Source organism: Silurus meridionalis, chromosome 29 (genome assembly GCF_014805685.1).
Source record: "Silurus meridionalis isolate SWU-2019-XX chromosome 29, ASM1480568v1, whole genome shotgun sequence".
NCBI lineage: Eukaryota > Metazoa > Chordata > Actinopteri > Siluriformes > Siluridae > Silurus > Silurus meridionalis.
In genome coordinates this window covers 4,021,237-4,047,279 of record NC_060912.1, presented here as the reverse complement: position 1 = coordinate 4,047,279, position 26,043 = coordinate 4,021,237, and the positions used below count along the sequence as shown (strand labels likewise).

The 26,043-nt window shown below is 39.2% G+C and overlaps 1 protein-coding gene across 7 annotated transcripts; it reads right to left on the bottom strand.

Annotated features, from left to right (window-relative positions):
- Positions 1-1,501: 1,501 nt before the first annotated feature.
- Positions 1,502-22,439, bottom strand: trim46b (tripartite motif containing 46b). 7 transcript variants are annotated; one of them, XM_046844299.1, is made up of 12 exons: positions 22,271-22,439; positions 16,836-17,073; positions 14,853-15,003; positions 14,013-14,211; positions 13,427-13,573; positions 12,222-12,317; positions 11,691-11,944; positions 10,137-10,258; positions 9,587-9,925; positions 7,146-7,375; positions 3,293-3,360; positions 1,502-3,061 (listed from the first exon to the last, which is right to left on the bottom strand). In XM_046844299.1, exons 1-12 carry the CDS (start codon positions 22,271-22,273, stop codon positions 2,629-2,631), a joined length of 2,280 nt encoding a protein of 759 aa, XP_046700255.1. In that variant the 5' UTR covers positions 22,274-22,439; the 3' UTR covers positions 1,502-2,628. The 7 variants fall into 7 exon arrangements, 5 of the variants coding, with proteins under 5 accessions (XP_046700255.1, XP_046700254.1, XP_046700256.1 ...); XM_046844298.1 differs by lacking the exon at positions 22,271-22,439 and adding an exon at positions 21,985-22,158; XR_006924988.1 differs by lacking the exons at positions 1,502-3,061; positions 3,293-3,360; positions 22,271-22,439 and adding exons at positions 7,853-8,008; positions 21,985-22,162 and having other exon boundaries at positions 7,256-7,375.
- Positions 22,440-26,043: the final 3,604 nt, after the last annotated feature.

The following is a 26,043-nucleotide window of genomic DNA, read 5'->3' as shown; positions in this document are numbered from 1 at the left end:
TGTGACTGTAAGTGCATGTTTAAGTGGTTCTCTACATGTGAGGTTTCACTATTCAATTCAATTCAATGTTATTAATATTGCGCTTTAAACAATTGGCATTGTCCCTAAGCAACTTTAAAAATATATATTATTTTGAGCATAAATTTGAAATGTATAAATTAGTCCTTAAGTTGATCTCTAATAAGTGGCCATAGGCAACTAGCATGGAAAAAAAGATGGCAGGAGGAAAAAACTTTCAGAGGAACCAGACAGGGGTGACACAAAATGTTCATTTATTATATTTCCATCATTTTTGGGTTATTTGCTGTTCACTAATGGACAACTGAATGTAAAAAACTTTATAGCAATTGCTGCCCTCAGCCACATTTTAGCAGTTAATAAGAATGTATACTGTTAGTATACTAGACTTTACCCTATTTAGAGATCCAGTGTTTTATATTTAAGTCTAGTTAATATAATACACATGTTCTACAAGTTCAATGCACTTTCACTGCTTGAGCAGTTGCCTAATTTACAAAGTTTTTTTCTTTGCACATTTAAAAAAGCCTATATTAGTATGCGAAAATAAGTATTCAGCCATTATTTAAAAAACACAGATATATTGAATAACACTGATCATGTCATTGCAGTGATAATTTATGATATATATTAGAAGCAGGTGCCAGTTCTTAAAGTGTATTTTGGAAGAAAATGGGCAGGATTAAGGATCTATGTGACTTTGAAAAGGGTTAAATTGTAATGAACATTTGGGTCAAAAGAATTGGGTCTTTAAATTGCCTTCCGGTGTGATATGTAGACTAGTCAGTGACTATACTGACTTCTGTACACCACTAAAAGCACCTACATGTGCATGTGAACATCAGAATATGACCATGAAGCAACAGAAGAAGAAGGCCACATCTGATGAATCACAGTTCCATTTATCTCATATGGATGGGTTTGGCCAATGTGCAATGCTCTGATCAATATTCTGCTGGGGAAAACTGGGTCCAGACATGCATGTTGATGTTACTTTGACCAGTATCACCTTCCCAAACATTGTTGCACACCGAGTTCGCTCCATCATGGCAAGAATGTTCCTTAACAGTGGTGGTCTTTTTTAGCAGGACAATGCTCTTTGCCACACTGCAAACATTTTCAGGAAGTGTTTAAACAACATGACAAAGAATGTTCAAGATGTTGAATTTTAGTCCTCAAGCTGATAAAAAAGCTCAGACAAACATGTCTGATCCATGGAGACTCCAACTCACAACTTAAAGGATCTGCTGCTAAAGTCTTGGTGCCAGATATCAGTGCATGTTGAATTAAAGAAACTTGATTAGTGACTTAAAACCAAAGCATGCTGTGTAGAATTGGGGGAAGGAGGATTAGAGGATAAAGAACACAAATCTATATCAACACACCTCTAGTAGTCTAGGTTATATTATAGTTTGGTATACTGCTGCCCCCTATTGTTCAGAGTACTGCAGTGCACATTTCATTACTGCGATCAACACAAGGATTCGAATCTTACAGATAAAGTCTTTATTTCACATTTTCAACATTTCTTTGTTGAAATCTGATTATATTCCACCAGCAGGTGATGCCTACATCATTTTATTCTGAAAAGTATACGCTATCTGAAAGAAGCACAGCTTAAAGCTTACGCCAAAATTAAGCCCACTGTGGGTCAGTTAAAAAAATGTCCTACAAGCTAAAAATTGCATAAAAGAACACACACACACACACACACACACACACACACACACACACACACACACACACACTCATCTTTATACTGAGGATGAGGTAGCATACTCACGTTATACTCTCATACATCCTTTACATATATAAGATTCAGCATTATTTCTGTAACCAGAATGTTACTACTCCATTCTTGTCAGTGAAAAGAAATGAAGGTTTTTTTTTCTCTACACAGCAAATTAAAGTAAGATCGCACATCTCAGGGAAGTGTGACAGTAACAGCTTTACGTGGCCAGTTATTATTTACAGCCAATAATTTTCATTTCTCTTTTCTTTTCTTTTTTCATAAACATCTCATTTAATGCATTAACAGGATGTAAGCTGTACATTCTGATAATAGATATACATGAACCTGTAGCCCTGCCAAGTCTCCAGCCAGTAACCAAACATCAACTGTAATGGAATTAAAAATGGGGAGAACAAAACTGACTTTGGCTCTTAGAGTCACTGGAATGATGGATATACATCTAACGCTCAGGTCACATCTGTTAGTAATGAAATTAAAAGTAAAATCTATTTAAAATGACCCCAGAAATAAATTATTATCAAAAACCTGTAGATGTACAACTAGAGAGAGGAGGCCAGAAATTCTATTTACAGCTATAGTTATATATAGATATAGAATTTATAGGCCAAAGATTCATTTAATTCAATGTTTTTTTACATTCCTCCACAAGCACTGTAAAGCAAAAAAGCCCTATCAAAAATAGTGTAAAACACACAGATAATAATAATAATAATAATAATAATAATAATAATAATACAGTTATTCTGAAGTGCATATTCGGTGCAATTAAAAATGCAGTAACTATTTTTAGGTATGAAATATAAAAACAAAATTTACTAAGGTGGTCTAGCCTTTGAGATGTCACTGAGATAGCTACCTCAGCTCAGTTTAGTGGCACGGGATTGGATGGTGACTCTTCTGACGGGTGTTTGATCTGCATTGCGATTCGCCACCAGCTCCTGTAGCTGCAGAGCCCCTCCTCCAATGAAGCAGAATGCAGGACAGACGGGAGCAGAGCAGTCGACTGGACCCTCCCAGAGTGGGCGGAGTGAATGAGCATCATAAAAGGTGACACGGCTCTTCTCGAAGTCCAGACACACACCCAGCCTGGGAGGAAGAGGATAGGTGACGCCGTTCGGCGAGGAGGGGCTGTTGCCGTTAGAGATGTCCCTGTGATTGACCGTTCCATGGTGGGCATTGGCAGAAGCGGGCAGATAAATCTTGCCCATGCCCATAGTGAGGAAAGTGAACGGGGGCAGAGCGTCTGAAGAATCTTCTGCCCCACTGTCATGGCCACTGTCGGGGTCGTAGCTGCACAGGTAAAGAAACAGGTCAATGTTCCAAGCATCTAAAATGAGTTGGCAGAATGTAGGTGGAGTTTGATGAGGAAATGAGAAATGTTGGGACCTCTTTCTATGGCATCCTGCCTTATTTATCATTTTTTATATATAATTGGATCATGATGCCATATCTTTTGTTTCAACATGTTTCCAGTCAAATATTCTTTGAATTCAAACTTTATTCAAATCTTTGATTTCTCACCGAGGGCTGGCCATGTCCTGTGGCAGATGAAACCATTCCTGAAGCTTTGACTCCAGACCAACACCGACCTTTACCATACAAATACAAAGAGAGCAACAGAGAAAGACTGGGGCATAAGAAAATAAAAAATAACCATAGTTTTTGGAACAACAAGGTCAATTCTTATTTATTTTTTTTAATACGTTTGGGTTTGAGATCCAAAATTTTAACTGGACAGTTGACCAAGTTTCACATTTCGTTTCCTGAGTTAAATATATTAAACAACTTAAAATGTCAATACCCTTTTCTAATGTGATCAAAAATATTGGAGCATGAAATAGCTCTAAATGTGTACTCTAACGCTGCGGCCTGGGAAAACTGTCTATAGGAGAGAAGCAAACCATTTGGAAGCTGAGGTAAAACTGATCACACAATAGGAATAGCCAATAGAACAATTTGGAATTTCTTCTTTTTGGTGCCCTGGTCATTACACCGGATCTGTCATGGTCGAGTCAAGTCAAGTTTATTTCTATAGCATTTTTCACAATGGACATTGTCTCAAAGCAGCTTTACAGAATTTAAGAATGAAAGTGAATGATGTGTTGATTCCTGATGAGCAGCCTGGTGGTGACTGAGGCAGGGAAAACCTCCTTAGATGTTATGAGGAAGAAACCTTGAAAGGAACCAGAATCAAACGGGAACCCATCCTCATTTGGTTGATATCAAGAGTGAGATTATAAATCCTCAAACCATACAAAACACCGGAGAGCGAGAACTACTCTGCATCAAAACTCTGGTGAAGGCCTGTCAGAGTCTGTTCCACCTTAGTTGGGAGACTTTAGACTGCTCTTTTAGATGCTCAGGAACTTTTAAACCTGCACCACAGGGAGCATCTTGCTGGGAAACAACACAGCCTGGTTTAGGAACTGCACCAAGCAGGACACACGATCAGCTGAGTGCACCATCCACACTGAGCTCCTGACCTGCAGTCTGTCTACAGCCACCATTGATGGACCAAGTCCAGGAAAGCAGTGAAGGACATCATTCATCTAAACAATGGACTCTTCTCCCTGCTGCAGTCAGGGAAGGGCTTCCGCTCACTGATGGCCAACACAGAGAGGATGAGGAGGAGCTTTTCCACAAGCAATTCAGGCCTTCAACCAGAAGAACACTAAGCACTAGAGCTTTGAATCGTATAAACAAACCCCAATACCTACACCTGCTTTTTATATATATATATATATATATATATATATATATATATATATATATATATATATATACAGTGGAACCCGGTTATGTCGATGTCCTAGGGGGTCACCAAAAAACATTGAGATAACCGATGATCGAGATAAACGAAAATCAATATGGCGGCAATATATTAACGTGCTTAAAATTTCTTTATGTACATGATGTGTATTTTTGGAGGGTTTTTTAACACAACAGCGTTGCGGCGATTTGTTTGATGAAGGCATGCTATAAAAATACATACAGTACATTTGTTAACTGTCAGGAATCCACCTGCCACGTCCCCTTTGGCCTCCTTCAGCGGCTGTCAAACCTCCGCTTTCTCTGAAGCTCCCGGCTTCAATTGCGCACATATGGTGCTCGTTTATCATCATCACCAGCTCCTATTTAAACTTCCACATTCTCACCGTCCGTTATTGTTGGTATATGTTGGTTCACGGCGGTCGTTGTTATCGCTCATGCGTATTCCGGTACGTGTCTTCCCACCGGCACTCTCTCAACGGCTGTGCTTTTCTTCCCAAAGCGCATCGTGGATTCCCCCCCGATCCTGCCGTTGTTAATTGTATGCTTTTGCTGCTCATCCCACATTCCGCGCCTCGCTCCTACCAAGTGCGGCTTTCGCCTCCCGTTCATCGCATAACATTTAACAACAAAAGGCATATGTGCACTAACTAACAGCAGAGATTCACCAGTATACAATACAACACCTGTAGCATCTGTAAGCCTTGATTTTTCCGCCACTTTCGCGAGTTCTTTTTTGCAGCTGCACCGAGATAACCGACGTTAAATGGCAAATTTTTCCCCCTTGTGCTCGAGATATTAGGGTTCGGCGACATAAAAAAGTCGACATAACCATTTAAAAATGCTAAGACAAAGCGAGAATTTGGCAGTTCCACTTCAAAAACGTCGACTTAATAGGGTTGTCGAGATAACCGAGGTCGAGATAAGTGGGTTCCACTGTATATATATATATATATATATATATATATATATATATATATATATATATATATATATATATATATATATATATATGTATATATGTATGTATGTATATATGTATGTATGTATGTATATATATATATATATATATATATATATATATATATATATATATATATATATATAAAAATGTTTACACTGAGAAAATGTATCATTTTAAGGGTAAAATTATTTGATTTTAAATTTCATGGCATCAACACATCTCAAAAAAGTTGGGACAAGGCCATGTTTACCACTGTGTGGCGTCCCCTCTTCTTTTTATAACAGTCTGTAAACGTCTGGGGACTGAGGAGACAAGTTGCTCAAGTTTAGGCATAGGAATGTTGTCCCATAACTGTTAGTCTTCTTTGTCGCATCTTCCTCTTTATGATGCGGCAAATGTTTTCTATGGGTGAAAGATCTGGACTGCAGGATGGCCATTTCAGTACCCGGATCCTTCTTCTACGCAGCCATGATGTTGTAATTGATGCAGTATGTGGTCTGGCATTGTCATGTTGGAAAATGCAAAATCTTCCCTAAAAGAGACGACGTCTGGATGGGAGCATATGTTGTTCTAGAACTTGGCTATACCTTTCATGATTCCGCCTTTCCAGATGTGTAAGCTGCACATGCCACACCCAACAACTTGGGTTGTCCTTATCCTCTTTAGTCCGGATGACATGGCGTCCCAGTTTTCCAAAAATAACTTCAAATTTTGATTCGTCTGACCACAGAGAAGTTTTCCACTTTGCCACAGCCCATTTTAAATCAGCCTTGTCCCAGAGAAAACGCCTGCACTTCTGGATCATGTTTACATCTGAGAAACTCCTTTCTGAAATTGCTCCACTATTTTTTGCAGCATTGGGGGAATTGTTAATCCTCTGCCCATCTTAAATTCTGAGAGACACTGCCACTCTGAGAGGCTCTTTTTATACACAATCATGTTGCCAATTGACCTAATAAGTTGCAAATTGCTGTTCCTTATATGTACACTTAACTTCTCCGGCCTCTTATTGCTACCTGTCCCAACTTTTTTGGAATGTGTAGCTTTTATGAAATTCAAAATGAGCCAATATTTGGCCTGACATTTCAAAATGTCTCACTTTCAACATTTGATATTTTATCTATATTCTATTGTGAATAAAATATAAGTTTATGATATTTGTAAATTATTGCATTCCTTTTTTTATTCCCAATTTGTACAGTGTCCCAACTTTTTTATGGAATATATATATATATATATATATATATATATATATATATATATATATATATATATATATATATATATATATATATATATAGAGAGAGAGAGAGAGAGAGAGAGAGAGAGAGAGAGAGAGAGAGTTCAATTTATTTGTTATAGTCATAATAATTCACTCTGTTTCTGCTTTCCAGAAATGGATGTACTGCTTTGTATCTCTTTTCAATTTTTATAATTCCATTTCTATTTTATTGTTAAGTCTGTTTTACTTCTGATTTTATTGCAATTATCTTTTATTGCAGTGGTGGTCAAAAGTGAAAACACCCAGAGCTTTGACATAAGCTTCGAATCATTGTATTGTTGAAACAAAATGTTCTACAAACATGTTAAGAAATCAATGTTTCACTCATGCTTCATATTAACTATTGATGCTGTACTTGCCTTGACTAAGTATGAGCCGGGCTCCACTGAGCATGCCCAGTAGTGACGGCCTTGTGTGATGGCCACGTCACCCACCAGCAGGTCGGCGGTCAGGTGACAGGAAGTTAGGGCTCGGTCAGCTGCCTGCAGAAGAGAGAGGCCTGGCACACTGCGGGCACAGCGCTGCTCTTTACTCACTACTAGTCTATCCGCATGTAGACCCCATCGCGAATCCAAATAGAAATTCAGTACTGATGGGGGAGTAAAGGAGGAGAGGAGAGGAGAGGAGAGGAGAGGAGAGGAGAGGAGAGGAGAGGAGAGGAAAAGGGATGCAATTGGGAATAAGTTGCAGGAGAAAAAGTGGTCAGCAAAGGGAGGAAAAGGAGGGAAAAGAAGGACAGAAAAAGCAGTGGAATTAAGGAAAGGATTGGAATTGAGATAAGAAAGACAAGATTGATTGCCTCATTATAAGAAGGGGCAAAAGGACAAGGCAGAAGGGCTATCAGAAAAACAGCCAGACAAAATTAGAATGGAACAAATGGGATACACACAAACAGAGTACAAATATTCTGAAAATATTCAGCAACAGGGTTTTTTAGCAGGTGATTAAAAGCAAGGCAGCTCTTTGGAGATTTCAATTCAGGGGCAAAAGAAATGCACTACATACATGCAATTATGAAACCTTGATTTATCTGAATATTTGTCCAGACAGCACAGGTCATGCTTACTTTTGTTATCTGTTGTTTTCCATAACAAAATTTCATCACAACAAGGTTCTGAGGAAATGAGACAACTTGGCAGATATGGTTAAGACACAAAGAGAGAAGAAAAAAAGCAAGCATAAACCACTAAGAGGAAAAATGGAAGAAAAACAGAAAGACCAACTTAAAAGATGGATAAGGGATGGATGGGGTGGGGGTGGGGGTGGTATACAGAAGTTCAGCAGAAAGCATAAAAAAGTGGACAGAGGAATGGGGATGGGAAAAAAAGAGAGAAAAGATGAAAAAGAATGAGTGAGAATCACTTCATGGGTGAACTGTGAAACAGAGCACTTGCCACACAGGATGTATGTGTGTACGTTAGGTCAGTGTGTGGCTCTTCAACCTGAAATCGTGGTAAAAAATACATTCAATAATGTTAATAATAATAATAATAATAATAAAATAAACAATGAAAATGGTACTAACAACATGCAGAAGTGCATATTAATGATGAAAACTTTGGCTTCAAATGAAATATGAATGAAATGAGACAATGTGTGATCTTTTGTCAAATTACTGGGTATAAAATAACTTTCTAGAATAATAAAGCTGCAAACCACTAAACCGCTACACAATCAGTGATCTGAGCTCATAGGGTACAATATCTGGTGATGGTGGAGCTGTGAAGCAGCATCGTTGTGCCACTATGCCGCTGAATCAGAACATCTGCCTGGATATACAGTATTTAATTTGACACTAGCATCACTAGAGTCATGTGGCTTTCAAAACCATCACTTTATATTAGGGGTGTAACAGTACACAGAATTCACGGTTCGGTATGTACCTCGGTTTTTAAGTCACGGTTCAATTTCAGTACAGTTGCGTGAAGAAATGAAAAACAGAAAACTGCATGTTTTAAACACTTTTAAAAACACTATTATTATTAATAATTTTGAACAGTTTGCATTTCTTAAACAACTTGTAGTTGCTTGGTTAAATAATATATAAATTACTATATTATATTATATATAATATAATATTAAATATTATACAGTAGTATATACATTTTAGATTTATAAAAATAAAATAGAATCAAATTAATGCAATTGTTGTTTTTATTATAATAATTACACAGTAATCAATTACATTACAATAAAATGAATGAAATAAAATTAATTAAAAATGTTTTAATAAGTTTACATTTCTTAGACCCCATTTGGGTAATACAGGTGTGTGTATAAGTGAGCTTGTGTGCGCAAACTCTAGTTTCTTTTTTACACCCCTGGCATTGTTGTCTGTCTGCACTGTTTTTTGCCTGCACTGTTTGCACTCAGTTTCACTCGATGCACTTTATGTGGTGAGGACACTTAGTCCCTGCTCTGTGTTTTAGTCTTTGCTCTGTGTTCTGTTATGCAGCTTTATGTTGTGTGTTGTAGCACCGGTGTTCTGGAGGAACGTTGTCTCATTTCACTGTGTACTGCGTCAGCTATATATGGTAGAAATGACAATAAAAGCTTCTTGACTTGAGACAGACAATAAAAAAACTTGCGGTCTGCCACTTAATACATTCCTGAGGGAATTCAGATTGTAACTTTTTATCTTCCACACGTAATAATGATCGCATTCGGTACACGTGTGTACCAAACCGGAAGCCCTGTACCGAAAAATTCCAGTACGATTATGTGTACCGTTCCACCCCTACTTTATATCATCATGTTTTAAGGTGTAGTTTATCCTATTGGAAACATGTGGTTTGTTTACCGGGAGCTGGTGGAGTGTGCAAGTACACTTCTTCGCTGTACTCTCCAAAGCCGGCTTTATTGCAGCCCCTCACTCGGAGAACGTAGACGCTGTCCATCTCCAGCCTACTGATGATGGCACTGGTCCCGCTCACCTCATCCAATCGTTGCCACCCCCAGCGGGCTCCAGCCAATCCGCCGCGGAGGCCAGCTCTCGCCCCGCCCCCTGGCACGACACCCCGGCGACGGTATTCCACAGAGAAGTGCCAGGCAGGGGAGGACTCCTGTGGCAGTCGCCAGCACAGGAAGAGTTGATCGTAGGCTAGTGTGTGCTGGGTGTCAATCACAGGGGCTAAAGGCGCTGATGAAATCAAGAAGGTCGGGTTTGGATTAGGTCTTACTGTCATAACTAAAATTAAAAATGCCAAATATGCTTAATGTGTGTCTTTTTTGTGACCCTATATTTCACCTGAGGATAAGGGAAAGATCTCTAACAAAAGTGAATTTTATCAGCCTTGTTTTTACTGTTCTAAATCTTGAGTCAAATTACAGGCATCTGGTTTGATTCCCACCTTGAATAAAGTTTAGATCAGTGAGAAGTTTAAGCTCTCTGGAGACATCCAGTTGAAAGTGTCGGAAAGAGGGATCAGCAGAGAGAGAGAAACTCTGCAAGGAATCGATTGACTGGGCCAGCCTGTGGGACAGAGAGGGAAAAAGTGAGACAGAAACCGTGAGAGAGAGAGAGAGAGAGAGAGAGAGAGAGAGAGAGAGAGAGAGAGAGAGTGTATGTGAGTATAAACATAAATAATATGTTTAAAATCAGTTTTATTTGTATAGCGCTTTTCACAATGGATATTTTCCTAAAGTGGTTTTACACAGATAAATTGGTTAAGAAATATAAATTTTGATCTTTACATTAACCCTTATGTGTTTGTCCCTAATGAGCAAGCCAGTATAGAGCTCTGACCTCAACCCTACTGAACAGTTTTGGGATGAACTGGAACACTGACTGTGGCTTTTTGTATGATGACTGTCAAACCAAGAACCAATAGGAGCGCTGAGCCTGATGACACATTTAGCGCGACAACTCAGGGAAAATGTCTCAACAAGTCAGTGAACAGTTCAGCAAGATGAGAAACTTATTGAGTACTGGAGGGAAAAGGAGTATAATGTTTGTATCACTGCTTTTTCATGGCATGGCTAATAAGGAAGTGGTTTGAGGAGAAAGAAAATTTTGGGTACCTTGTTTTTCTGTTTTTGTTATCAAGGCATGTGATAGTGTAGAGTTTCTCCTTGCCACAGTCGCTGCCGGCTCGCTCATCAACACTTATAAAGAACATCTTATTCATTTTTATCACCACATTATCTGTGGAAAGCTGCTTTGAGACAATGTTCATTGTTAAAAGCGCAATACAAATAAAAATGAATTGAATTGAATTAATAAACAAAATGAATGCTAGATATTGTGTAGGGAACGAGAGAATGCGAGTCTGAACGAGTCACGGATTGATGACACAAAAGAGTCTTTTTCTTGTGTGCGTCAGTTTTTGACTGTCGTACTGTCTGACATTATGACAACTGAGATCCTACCGTGTAACATGGGGATCATGTTCGTACAGTCTGACAAGCAACAATCGCAAATAACTATTAAACATTGCACACTGTGCATTAGACCTGCTTGTTCTGAGCCAGTTCCAGACCCTCCCTTTATTACTTCTGGTAGCCTGCACAGAATTGGTACACATCCGAGGACATGTGATGTTCCCAATGTTCTCACTGTCCCAAATCACAAATTCTTCTCGAAGTTTGTCATTAAATGGCACGTAAGTCCTTGCCCTAAAACCATGAGTGTTTTTCAAGTTGATTCCAGACAGACTCTGACTGCATAAAGAAACATTTGAACTGTTGACTCCTGGGTGCCTCCGCCTATGTGCAGCCACCCAGAACACATTCCTTCCTCTCTCAAATCACAGCACTTTTAATTCCTGCACGTCACATTGCATATAATTCTTAAAAACATCAAAGCAGGTTGCACAGCTCATCTGTCTTATGATTCAGTCAAAATGCCAGACACCCCAAATCCACTACCCATTTCTATTTTAAATAAATCTAAGTGTGTACTGTACCTGTTATATGTTTGCCTGGCTGCATGTACAAAGCAAGCTGGATCGGTCTCTTTCAGCAGCTCCTGGGTAAATGCCATCAGGCCTGCGTGTTCCAACAAGCTGCGCCTCTCTGCTACCTGACTGGCCAAAGCCTCACTCCGCCTCTGGCGGGAATTTTCCAGGGCCTGAGCCAGGATGACCTGCCTCTCTGAAAGCAGAGCCGTCAACTCTCTGACACACTGAGAGAGCTGTTCACGGGCTGCTACGCTGTTGACCTACACACACACACACACACACACACACACACACACACACACACACACACACGCACATATTTAGAGTGCAATGCTTGAACTTCACCAGAAAAGTCATATGCACTAATTTCCTTATTATTTATTACTTCCTTAACTGACTGCGTTTTTAGAGATAGGACAATACTTTTAGAAAACTAGACTATCGTTTTTGTGCACAGTTAGAAGACACGCCATTAAGGAGCAGAAGAAAACTCTTAACATGTGCCCTACTGTTTGGTAATACTACAGGGAGCAGTACCTCAGTCTGGGTGACGGCATTCTCCAGTTGGGTGATTTGAGTCAGTACTGTAGCCTGATTGGACAGGATGTAGTGGAGCTCCTTGCTGATTTTCTCCTACAAAAAAACCCAAACAAAGCAGATTTTGATAAATTCAATAAAATAATAAACACTATTCATAATGCAGGTAAGTTGTGTGTGTCAAAGGAAACCAATAAGAACAGAATTGCACCAGTTAGTTGCTAATGGTTCCCTGAAATGAGGTCTGTGTATATGAAGCGTATATAAATAATCATCAGTGATTAAATCTGATAGCTGTACTTTAAACATATTGTTTTTCCTCAAGATAATACTCACACGCTATACTGTACAGACGCACAAAGAAAATAAAAGCACTGGAATCCCACAACAGAGTTGAAGATGACAGTTAACAGCTTGCTGTTTGGAGCAGAATAAACATTTCTGAACATTGATTACAAAATGATTTGCTTTTACATGCGCTAACAAACACATGATATGGCCAAAGTAATTATAGGGGGCATGTTGGAAACATGCTTGTGAAAAATCTAATTCCAAATCCAGGTGGATTAATATGGAGTTAGTCCCCTCTACTGATAGAATACGTTTCCAGGAAGGCTTTTCATTAGATATAGGAGATAAAGAGCCCTCCTTCACAGTCAGCATTCCAGTTCATCAATTTAAAGGTGATTAGTGGGATTGAGATGTGGAGGACTCTCAAGGTCAAACCGTACCTTGTCAAAACACGTGCACAGAAGTATTGCCATTTCAGTGAAATAGAAATGATTATATTACAGAATATAAAGCAATTGTAAATAATTTGTCTCTTTGTGTCAACAGAACCACATAAGGGTGTTATGGTCATTTACCTTTGGCCTTATATTATTAGCCGGTGTTATAATTATTATACAGATGTACAGATGTGGTCATTTTGTTAATTACACCTGTTTACTGCATGACTGTGGTTCTGTTGCACCATAAATTACACTAATCCTAAATCTTCCCTGGGTTTAGTACTCAAGTACTACACTGACACTCTCATACAACTCAGCGGCTACATTTACATCAAAACCTGAAGTTTAAGCCTAAATGTACATTAGTTTTTATTCTAAACACAGTCTTTTTTTTTTTTTTAACACTTGCTTGCTTGCACACTCATCATTTATCAAGTCTAGTCAATATGCTACCATTTAAACAAATGACAGTACCTTGAGTGCCTGGTACGCCTGGCTGACCGGCACAATTTTGTGACCTGTGTGAGCGCGACGCAGCTTACAGAGGGAGCAGAGGAGCCTTTGACATGTCCGACAGTAGAACTGCAACTTTTCCTGGTCGTGCTCTGTACATGTCAACACCTAGAACGAGGAAGACAGAAGGAGAGAGATAGATAGATAGAGAGAAAGAGAGAGAGAGAGAGAGAGAGAGAGAGAGATGTAAGATTTTATATTAATCCACTTTGGCACAATGTCCACTGTTAAAAGTGCTATACAAATAAAACTAAATCGAATTGAATAGAATTGAACTGACTATGAATAAAGCTGCAGTGTTGACTTTGGCTTGATTAGATAGTAGTGGGGTTTTTAGATTTGATAAGATGGAGTGATGGAAAGTGGCAGATTAAAAGCATCTTGGGTTTCAAAATTCACATATTAGTTGTGGTATGATTGCCTCAGGAGCAGAGTGGGGTTCAAAAAATGAACAATTTATGAATTAACCAAACAATAAAACAGTACTATACCAAGTAAAAGGTACATTGTCTTTATCTGTTTGGGTTGCATTGAGATGAATACTTACCTTGGGTCTGAAGTTGAGTGTGGGCAGTACATGTTCGTGCTGGGCACGTGGAGTACCCCATGGGTGGTAGAGCTTAAAGCACTCGTTACAGAAACTTGCCCTGCAGTCTGCACAGCCTTTTGTGGCCTCCATGTTCTGAGAGGACTTACAGAACTGACACATCACTGCCACACTGCCCAGACTTACTGTGTGCCTATACCTGAGAGACAATCAACCAATCAGATTCGGCCAAACAGTGTCTGACCTACTGGGTCATCACATCACTGGGTCGCTCCAAACAGCAAACAAAGGATGAATAAAAAACAAGAGAAAATGCTCATTTAAATATTAACAGTATTTTAAAGCAACTCTGAGATTTCTTATTCAAACTGTATGAACACAATGTATATGGTATATTCTCCTGTTAATTTCTATAAATCATTTCAATAAGGGTTCTCTTACTAAAAAAAAAAAAGAGTGATGTAAATGTACAAATCAGAAAACACAATAACAATTTAGACAAACCTCAAAAGTGTCAATGGATTTGTCATCTGTCATTCAAGATACAGGAAGTAAACAAGAGAAAGTGTGTTTAAAAGTGTAAAAATAGTTCACTATTGGAAAAAATGGTTTAAAGTAAAGCAGAACTCCACACATGTACAAGAAACATAAGTATCGGATAAGATACACAATTTCCTACTTCCTGTATATCAGAAATGACAGATGTGATGTCCAATGAGCAGTAAGTAATCTTTTGCAAACTATATTTAAATTTTACAGTTTGTTTTCAGATTTGTTATTCTGTTTTGCACTTCTTGGCCACCATAAAAACTCCAAACCAGAAAATTCAAACCCCATTACCTTTCCACTATGCGCTCCAGTGTGAGGTTCCTCATACAGTCCACCAGTCCTCTCTCACCCAGTTCCACATCTCGACCACAAGGCACACAAGGGAACAGCATCATCTGGGTTGGACCCTCCTTGCGTCTGCGCCCTGGATATGTCCCAAAGCCTGCAAAGGCACACAGATGATCATTTATTTCCCCCTTGACAATGAAATGTTGTGTGTTTAATAATAATTGGGATAATTTCCCTAATTACACAAATCCTTACAAACAGTAATTATAGTACAGAAATTCTGAACATGGCAACAAGGAAACGGAAACTTTTTTAACGACATAAAATATATAACAATAAAATATTGTGTCCTTATTTTTTGCTTTTGCACACACCCGACTGCACAGTTACAATCGATACAGGATACAACAGAGCAGGAGTGGCAGCTGGGTCATACTGGGATTTTAACTCATTACTTTCCAGCTCGGTAGCCCATGGACTTAACCACCAGCGTTTCTGCAGGTATCACCAAGTCAAATAACAGAAAGCTGATTGGCTGTTGCATGTTGGTCTTATTTGTAATCATAATTAAATTTGGACAAGCAAAAGAACTACAACACCACAGAAACACAAATAAAAACCTTATAAAGTGTATTATAAAGTCATTTTAATGAGCATTAGATGTAGCTTTACATGGACATCGGAAAATGTAGACATGTTTAAAATTAAAACATTTAAAATTACAGTTTTTCTCGATTGCTAAGACACATTTCTTAAAAGATGCTCTCCTTTTCTCTAAACTGTGAACAAAAAAACTCAATTCCCAAGCTACATTCACAAAACCTCAGACTTTTCTTGCAAAACCAAACTTTCACCTCAAAACAGTTCAATCTGTGCTCAAAACTGAACTATGTTGTCAAATCGTGCCCCGAGTCAATCAAAGTTAAAATCACTACGGAACAGTCACTAAACACTACGTAGAAAAATCGAAAACACAATGCTCAGGACATCAATCTGGAGAAACAAAAAAACCCTGTGCATTTAGCACTCGTACAAAAAGACAAAACAGAAATCTTGTGCATTTACACGTAGCACTTGTAAAAACAAACAGAAATCGTATGCGTTTGCCACTTGTGTACAGTAAGCCCATGTAAAAATAAAGTACAAAAATATACATGGAATACTAGGCCTACAAACAGTTAGACCAACCCTCCATTACAATACTACAGTACATTGGTACAGTGATGTACTGAAACATATATTTACTTATATAGTCTGTCATACAGTAATTGCTGTCAACATTTACATACTGTACTATAATGTCAAAAAAATGTAATTACCTGTTCTCTTCTCTAAATCTTCGGATTATGGTGGACACAGTGACTCTACTGATGTTTGGTTTTACCCTTTGTCCAGCCTCCCTCATGCTCATACCATGGACAAGAACATGGTCAATCACAGTAGCTCTGATTTCATCAGATATTACTGTTCTTTGTCTTCGCTGACCACCTCCACCTTCTTTCACACGAACTCTTGCTCTCAGATTTCTATCCATTGTAGGGTCTCACAAACCAGTGCTCTCTGAACTGGATTACTGTATATGTTCCCTCACATCATTAGCCACAAGTGTAATCCATTTTGAGTTGTAGTGTTCAAGTGGTGACACTTGTGCTTTAATTGTGTTTGACGTTTGTCACCTGTGCTCACCATTATGCAGCACGGGTGCATCGCAATGAAAATGTGTTGGCAAGTTGTGTCTAAACAGGTGAAAAGTGCTTATGGTTTTGCCAAAAGAGTGATTGATTTAATCGGTGGGTTCAGGCAACTGAGCAATTGGTTCAGACAATAGGGTTTAGTGTTTTAGCAATTGAGAAAAACTGTAAATGTATAAAAAATTAAAGTGGAATTAAGACTTTTTAAGGCCTAAAATTAGACTTTTTTTGACCCTGCAGAAACCCTGTTGTAGTCTAAATATTTCAGCCCTACAACATAAACTCACACACTTACCAGGACGTAATGGACGATCTACAGCACGGTGGGCCTGGCGTGGCGAGCGTGTGTTTGGTGTGGAAGCAGGAGAGCGGGGCTCCGGGGGCAGCTCGGGCTGTGGATAGCCGCTCTGCACCAACACCTCAGATGCACACATCAAACATACACTGTGCTGGCATGGCAACACCACCGGCTGCTTCACGATGTCCTTACACACTGGGCACTGGAGTTCCCGCTCCATGCTCTTCATGTTCGCCTGGAAACCAGAGAGAGAGAGAGAGAGAGAGAGAGAGAAAGAGGGAGAGAGGGAGAGAGAGAGAGAGAGAGAGAGAGAGAGGGAGAGAGAGAGAGAGAGAGGAGAGAGGGAGAGAGAGAGAGAGAGAGAGAGAGAGAGAGAGAGAGAGGAGAGAGGAGAGAGAGAGAGAGAGAGAGAGAGAGAGAGAGAGAGAGAGACAGGGAGAGAGAGAGAGAGAGAGAGAGAGAGAGAGAGAGAGAGAGAGAGAGAGAGAGAGAAAGAGAAGGATTTAGTCAGAACTAAGACTACAACATTTCCAGCAAAATTCTAGAAATAAAAGTAAAGACATTAAGAACAAAAATAATTAGAATCAACTGTAAAAAATAATGATCATCATGTAGAAGCAGGACTCGAGGTATTAAAAACTCTCCTGTCAAAGCAGTGTCTAACAAAGTCATATTTTAAGTCAGATCTGTGTATATGGGAACAGCAGCATACACTGATCATCCAGATGATTGGAATTCATTACCATGCTGTTGGAAGCTGATCATGTTCTTTATTTGCTTTACTTCAGATGTTCCTGACGTTACATAAGGTTACTAAATATCACTGAATATTTCAGGACTTCTTCTTCCTTTGGCTCAACCACCACAAAGCATCAACCGTTTTGATAATAACACTGATTATCTCTTCATCATGGAACCTGTTAGTGAGATATATTAGGCAGCAAGTGAACATTTTCAAAAATGTAAGGATTTAAATGATGATGAAATGTGATGTCTAGACAACTGCATATCTCCAAAACTGCAGCTCTTGTGGGGTGTTTCCCATTCAGCAGTAGTCAGTGGTCCAAGGAAGGAACAGTGGAGAACCGGTGACAGGTTTGTGGGCGGCCGAGACCCATTGATTCACATGGACAACGAAGGCAGGTCCGATCCAACAATAGAGCTCCTGTAGCCCAAACTGCTGAAGAAGGACTGTTTTGGCAAAACTACGAACTCAGCAGCTTTACCTGATTTTGAAGAATCCTATGTCCAAAGGTTATAGGAATAAATATATGGTTTATATGTGCAGCAGCAATTCATGGCAAGATTTATGTTCATTCAGTGACACTGTCATTTCTATAACCACAAAAACAAGATAAATTAAAAAATACATTCATTTCTAAATTCTGTTTGCTGAATATTATATGTGTCAGGAATAGAAAGTCATGAGACCAGGAGCCTGGGACAAGTAGATCTACCCAGTGCCTGAGCAATTACTTCTTGTAGTCACACAGAAGAAACTTTGACCTTTACAATTTATTGTTTTTTTCTCCATATTAGAGATGCAGGCAAATTTCAAGAATATATTACAGATAATCAAAACAATGCATCCTAAAAAGATGAAAATACAGACACCAATAAGCAGAAATTTGTCAGAAATGTTCACAGGCCCTGATTTCAGACTGGCATTAAACAAGGAATTTCATAAAAGGGCATTTTCTTTTTCACTTTACTGGCACAAGCTTAGCTTACAGAATAATTACAAACATTAACATAAAACCGTCTCTTTTGCACTTCACATTCAATGCTTCTTGCTGTTTTCCACTTCTGAACAGTGGTGGGCCGTACATTTCACACCTAGGCCTTCAGTCATGCCCTACCTGAAACAATCCACCTCTTAAGACCCTCATTATTACGCCACAGCTATAAAAACAATATTATCAGAAACGCCGTATAACAGAGTGCTGCATCAGACAGGTATCTCGTGTAGTAAGAATAAATGCCATTACTAAAGCAAGAAACCCAATGAACACAATTCAACAAGTCTGTGGTTCTTTGCTAATTCTACTGAAAAAAAATGCAAAAGAACAAATGGTTCATCATAATCTTAACAGCTGTTTTAAACTGTTTGGTCACAGTGTCTAGGGTTTCTTGAAAAGTCTCTCTTGTAAATATACGAATATATTTGAGCTTGTGCAGTTTACTACAGATGCAGTTTACAAAGGATGTGAAAATGCTGATGTTATTAAACACCCTCTAGAGGGCCCCAGTGAGGTCAACTTGAATTGAATAAAAAGTTTGGATAATTCTGAGTTTTTTTCCTCGCAAATCCGAGTTTTTCCTCGCAATTTTGTCTTTTTTCTCGCATCTGTCGTCATGAAGACCTTTGAGAAGGTGGTATTGGTCCCCCTATAGAAGGTGACAGATCAGCTGCTGGATCCCCTACAGTTTGTCTACCGAGCAAACAAATCGGTGGATGACGCAGTCAACATGGGGCTGCACTACATTCTGCAACACCTTGACCCAGGAACATATGCCTGGATTCTGTTCGCCGACTTCAGTTCGGCTTTCACCAGCTTCCCGGCAGGCAGGAAACAACAGGTGAGACTGGGAGGTATTACCTCTGGTATTCGGACAGTCAGCAGTGGTGCTCCTCAGGGATGTGTCCTCTCCCCATTACTATTCTCTCTCTATACGAACGACGACACTGCAAGTGAGCCAGCTGTTAAACACCTGAAATTTGCAGATGACACCACGCTGATGGGACTCATCCAAGATGGCAACGAGTCTGCATATGAGCAGGAGGTGAAGCAGCTGGTGCTATGGTGCAGTCAGAACAGCCTAGAGCTAAACACACTCAAAACTGTAGAGATGATAGTGGACTTTCAGAAAGACCTTTCAACACTACTCCCCATCACAGTATCCAACAGCCCTGTGTCATCTGTGGAGAACTTCAAGTTTCTGGGCACTACCATTTCCCAAGACTTGAAATAGGAAATAGTCAAACTCCATTCTCAAAAAGGCCCAGCAGAGGATGTATTTCCTACGCCAATTAAGGAAGTATGGCCTGCCACAGGAGCTGTTGATGCAGTTCTACACTGCAGTCATTAAATCAGTCCTGTGCACATCCATCACCATCTGGTGTGGAGCAGCAACAAAACAGGACAGGAACAGACAACACACAACATAATGCAACACACAGTTAAAACAGCAGAAAAAATCACTACTGACCCGTCGCAGCCTGCACACAACATTTCAGCTCCTCCCTTCTCGCAGGCGCTAGAGAACTTTAAACTCAGTCAATCAGCCTAATTAACAACTGACCATAATTATATTCCCTGCTTCATGTCATATATATATATATAAGCACTGCACTATCAGAACTGTCGGTCATTACATTATCTGTATATGTTACACACACTATGGCTGTTGTATATTGTATACCTATTGTAAGTCCTAAATATGGTTCATTTGCACTACCATGAACATTCACACTTTATGTACATCACTGATCTGTCATATAATCTGTATCCCGATTTAATACTCATACTGTCTATATTGTCTCACATTGTCTTTATTGTCTTGTGTAGTCAGTTTCTGTCTTGTCTTGTCTGTTTTGTCTCGTATAATCTAAGCTGAATGTATAGTTTTATTTATGTCTGTACTTTGAGAGTCACTAACAGCTGAAAACAAATTCCTTGTGTTTCCTTCCATAAAATTAAAACCCCTGCCTAATTTGTGTAGGTCCCACTTTTGCCACCAAAACAGCCATCTGACCTATTAAGTCATATTTTCCAGACATACACATCAATGAGATGTGGGTACGCTTGGGTCTATAATATAATTACCAGGACAGGCATATTTAACCGGCAGTTCAAATAAGGACCCAGCAAAGCATTTCACTGGTGTCAAACAAAATCTGGGTTTGGGAAAAAATACTGTAGTTTATTCAAATTCTCAACAACAATTTTCAACCAACATGCCTTTTGTAGAAGAACCTATTTCATGCCTTTATATCAGTTATTATACTAAAAGTAGCTTATCAAACCGCTAGCTACTGGTTTTAAGATTGAGATTGAGGTGAGGGTTTTCACAAACTTACCCGATTATGGGTGTGCGTATGTGTTGATCCGTTCTGTCTCAAATTTAAACAGTTCAGAGTCTCTGGTGTTTGTTGTCATTCAGTTTTATTGCTGGCTTTCCCTTACAGGCAAGGAATGGATGTAACAGGACAAGGTATAGAGCTTATTATTGCTGCAAATCAATACCTGGCAATGGATCATTAGCCATCCTGAAACATTTCTATACTGATAGGAACTTTATTAGGATGAGCGCGTCCTAGGAGGCCATGTGTTCTATTAGATAAAGCAATGCATTGAGACTTTCAGGCTCAATTCCTCTTAAAGCATTTGTCATAATTGGATGTCACTAGTACTGTATAATAAGGGAGGAAAGTCATAGCTCTGGATTACTGATTGGAAGGTCGTTCTGCAACTCTTGGGCCCTCGAGCAAGGCCCTTAACCCTCTCAGCTCCCGAGGCACTGTATCATGGCTGACTGTAATGTACTTTATTGATTCCACATTGAAAATCGTATATGTAGAAAGCTGGGGTCAGAGCATAGGGTCAGCTATGATACAGCGCCCCTGGAGCACAGAGGGTTAAGGGCCTTGCTCAAGAGCTTCAAGAGTGGCAGCTTGGCACTACCAGGGCTTGAACCCTCAACCTTCTAATCCTTAGATATTGAGATACCACCTCCCTTAAGCAAGGCCCTCAAGCCTCTCTGCTCCAGGGGTGCTGTATCATGGCTGACTCTACACTCTGACTCCAGCTTCCTAACAATCTGGGATAAGCAGAGAGAGAATTTCACTATGATCTAATGTACATGTGACACATAAACATGTTACTACTATAACATAATGCATGCACATTTCAGATCCCACATCGAATCCAGTCCCAGAGTTTTCTCTGTCATTCACCAATGTCATTCCAGCATGGCTCTGCGACACCGCCACCCCTCTCACTCCACACGCGAATAAATCCCCGGCTTTTTCCACACCATGCTTCATCAGAACGATCAGGATTATCATGCTTAAAGTATTGCGTCTTTGAGTTCATTCTCTAAAGCGTTAATACAGAGTGCCTGCATCAGTGAGCACTGCGCTTACCTTCACCTGGGATCTGGGCGCCATGATGGATCCGTATCCACCCCCTCTCCCCTCTCCCCTCCCTACCGTTACCGGAGCTCGCTATATGGACATGTTCAGCATGGCCGACACGTTATATCAGTGCTAGAAGAGCAAAACTATACGGTACTTTTTACGCTTTAATGTTGCCATGTAAAAATATTACAAGCTTCCCCATGAGGAAGCCACATCACACTGCACCTATATTCCAATCACCTGTGCCACGCTATAAAGCAGAAACGAGCACGAATACACGCCAAGTCGTTACCATTTCTGTGCGTTCCAGGGTGCAGCAGCAGTCCTGAAAGGGGTTCACAGAAATCAGCACGTCCTTCCACACCCTCGGCTCCTTCACACTGCAGGAGAATGTGGGTTAGTGGGATGCCGGTGTCGTCAGTCCGCCTCTGTGAAGCCTGTTGGTTTTTTCCCTTCACCCCTCCACCCTCCACCCCCCGCCTTCCCCGCCTCTGTGCGACATCCCCGCAGCGTGCCGGCATCCCGTTTCCATAGCAACGAGCATCCTCTCACCTACCCGCAGAGCGCATGCGCATTCCTCTCAAAACGGAATCTGAAATAGTGGTGTCATTATTTATTTTTAAAACACGTGCAATTGTCCGCGATTCTGAGCATATTTTAAGCGAGGAATCTTGCTATAAGCTTTTGGAAGATGTGTGTGTGTGTGTGTGTGTGTGTGTGTGTGTGTGTGTGTGTGTGTGTGTGTGTGTGTGTGTGTGTGCACAACTCGCACAAGCTTAAATATATTTGTGTGGGGTTTAATAGCTGTTTTTCATCCCACATTGGCTGACAGAGGAGAATAAATTGATTCAAACCTTTTAAAAAAGCTGGATATCGTAATAAAAGGTCAGCTAAAACAGTTCAAACCAGTTATTAAACCTTTTCATAATCCAAAAGACAAAATAACACAAAAACACACAATTTGCCTTCATTTCAAATCCCCCTAAAACTGTAATGGCCTGAAAAAATGGACGAAAATGCACAGAAAACTCGTAGATATTTTCTGAGGTTAATATTGATGCTGCTGTTAGAGATGATGTATGCATGTGATACAGCTCTGGTTGCAGTGAAAGGACACTTGTGTTTCTTGCTTTAGTAATGAAATTTGATGCATGAGATATCTGTCTGTGATGAAGCGCTCTGTTATACTGTGTTTCTGTATAATATTGGTGGATTTTACAGTTGTGTCTTAATGATAGGAAGTGAATTAATTCAGGTAGGACACCACCGAAGGCCATGGTGTGAAATGTTCAATTCTATAACTGAATAAATATATAATCCAGTAGTCAGTCCCAGTCAGTGAGATTTTGCAGAACATGTGAGGAAAATACCATAATTGTACATTGAATAAAAGTATGTGCACACCTGATCATCACACACAAACACGATTTCTTCACAGACAACAATATTGGAACCACACAAATGTATTCAATGTCTTTATATTCTGTAGCAATTTCCCTTCAGTGGAACTAAAAGGCCCAAACCTGCTCCAGCATGACAATGCCCCTGTGCACAATGACAGTTACATGAAGACTTGGTGTGTTGGTTATAATGGAAGAACTCAAGTGTCCTGCCCAAAGGTCTGAGAATCAGAAACAGTCCTTCTCACTCCACAACATGTAGTTGAATGATCTAAAATCCTGACAGACACATACAAAAATCTAGTGGAAAGCACAGATTAGAGAAAGAGTAGAGTGTGTTATTCCAGCAAAGATGAATACATTTGGAATGGGATGTTTAAAAAAATTGGTGTGATAATCAGGGGTGCACAAACCTTTGGCCACATAATGTGTTTCTAATCTTTAACTAGTGCATTTCACATTCATTTTAAAAAGTAATATAATTATTAAAAAAAGAATAATTTAGGCATACTGAGCGCAAAATGCACCATAACAATGATGGAACTGTAATGAATAAACATTCTGTGCCACACAGATGATGATGGTTCCTTTTAAGTTTCTTCCTCAGACCATCTCAGGGAGTTTTTTCTTGTCACAGTCACAACTGGCTCGCTTATTAGGGACAAACTTACAATTATAACTAACAAACTTATGCATTCTTTTATTTCCACTTTATGTCTGTAAAGCTGCTGTAAGACAATGTCCACTGTTAAAAGTGCTATAAAAATAAAATTGAATTGAAATGAACTGAATTGATGTTTGCACTGTGTTTTAATAATGTGTTTCTGGATGTGGCATAAATGCAAAATGCAAATTCGAAATAATTAAATTTAAATGTTGCTGGTTTACCGGTTGTGCTTCCCTGGAGCACTAACTACTGTATAACAGAAACACCAAACAAGACCTTTCAATACTCTCTCTCTCTTTAAACATACAAGACAATACACAACTTTTAAACCTGTGTAAAAAAGCTTCAAAAACTGCAGATAGTATGACATTTCTAATTCTGTCGGTGTAAAGGCGTTTGACAATATAATCAGCTGTGGTTTGTACAAAAAAATATCTGATTACATTATTTGCAGGAAAAATTATTTAATGACATTGAATTTATTTTATGATACAGAAGCAGTAGCTATTAGGTTGAGCATTTAATTTACCCCTGAACAGCATTTCCTTCAGGTTTTTGACTGTAGAGGGTCAGTAGAGGGTCCTGAAAGAGGGAATTTATTAATTAGTATGTACAGAAAGCATCAAATTAATTTCTTACCTAAATGAGGATTGTGTATAAGTCAGTGCATCTATTCTTTAAGTATAAAAGTAACATACAGCCACAACTTCATCAATTATATTCTCAGAGAATTCACAGTTTTTACTAAATTAAATTGTATTTTTATTCACTTATTTGGATGAACACTTCATTTTCACAGCAAATATATTTACGTTTCAGAAGAACAAGGAATGGAATTTTTGCAGTGCCGTGCAAACTGGGTGAAATGCGCAGAAGGAAAAATCGAATATCTAAAGATCTCTAAAGCTTCAGATGGCGATTTCACAAATTCCACCAGTGTAACTGAAGACCAGTGAATATAAAAAAAAATCTTGTTTTAGTGCTCATTATAATGCATTGTATCTGAGAATAAAAGTTAATCTGAAGCAGTTCCTTGTTGAATTAAGGTATGATATTCATAGTGTCAGTGGGTGGAATGTTTTTCAGTTCTGCATTCAGAATATTGGCTCAAAATTCAATGCATTAGGAATGACTGAAGATGGATATTGGATTTCCTGAGAAAAACTGCATGATTGTTGTGCTGGAGATGTACTTTATACTGACTAAGGACCCATAGAAAATGTAAATAGTGTGTGTGGGGAGGGTGTGGTTGTGGTCACAGAAGACTAAGCAGAGGCTAGTGGAAATTGCGTGGGCTGTAAAATTCTGCAGGACTTGTGGCGTTCGGAAAAAAATTATAGATTAAGCACAGGGTGGATTTTAAATGATTTGAGCATTTTAATCCTGAACTGCATTCTTCAAACAAGATTATACTGAGGGGCTACTGATCCTGTTCTACTGAAGTGAACCTAAAATATTCATTCTATATTTGTGACTAAAAGCAACAACAACAAGCGTTAGCAAGTAGCATTAGAAACAAGGTAGCTAGTATACTGTACAATAGCAAATAATTCTAGCAAAAGCATTTTTTTGTGGGGTTTGTGTGTGTGTGTGTGTGTGTGTGTGTGTGTGTGTGTGTGTGTGTGTGTGTGTGTGTTCTAAAAAACATGTTTAAACATGAATACTCATTGAAATTGAGACAACAAATTGGTCACAGTCTGCTGAGGCAAAATAACTCGTTTTCTGACACTTCACGGATAAAAACCAGTAAAAATAAATGTATTTATGTCTTCCTGCTGCCTCGTCGCATCCCACAACAAAATCCCCCCAAAATGAATCAGTGTTAGATGAAAATATGAGAGGTCTATAGTGGAACTGGCAAATATGCTATTAAATTTAAGCAGTTAGTAGCAGTAAAATAATCACTGCATATTAATATTGCAATATAAAGTACCCATCCCTGGTCATTCATTTTTTAAATAATTGTTAAAAGTGCGGAAACATCTAGTCTTTTATGGT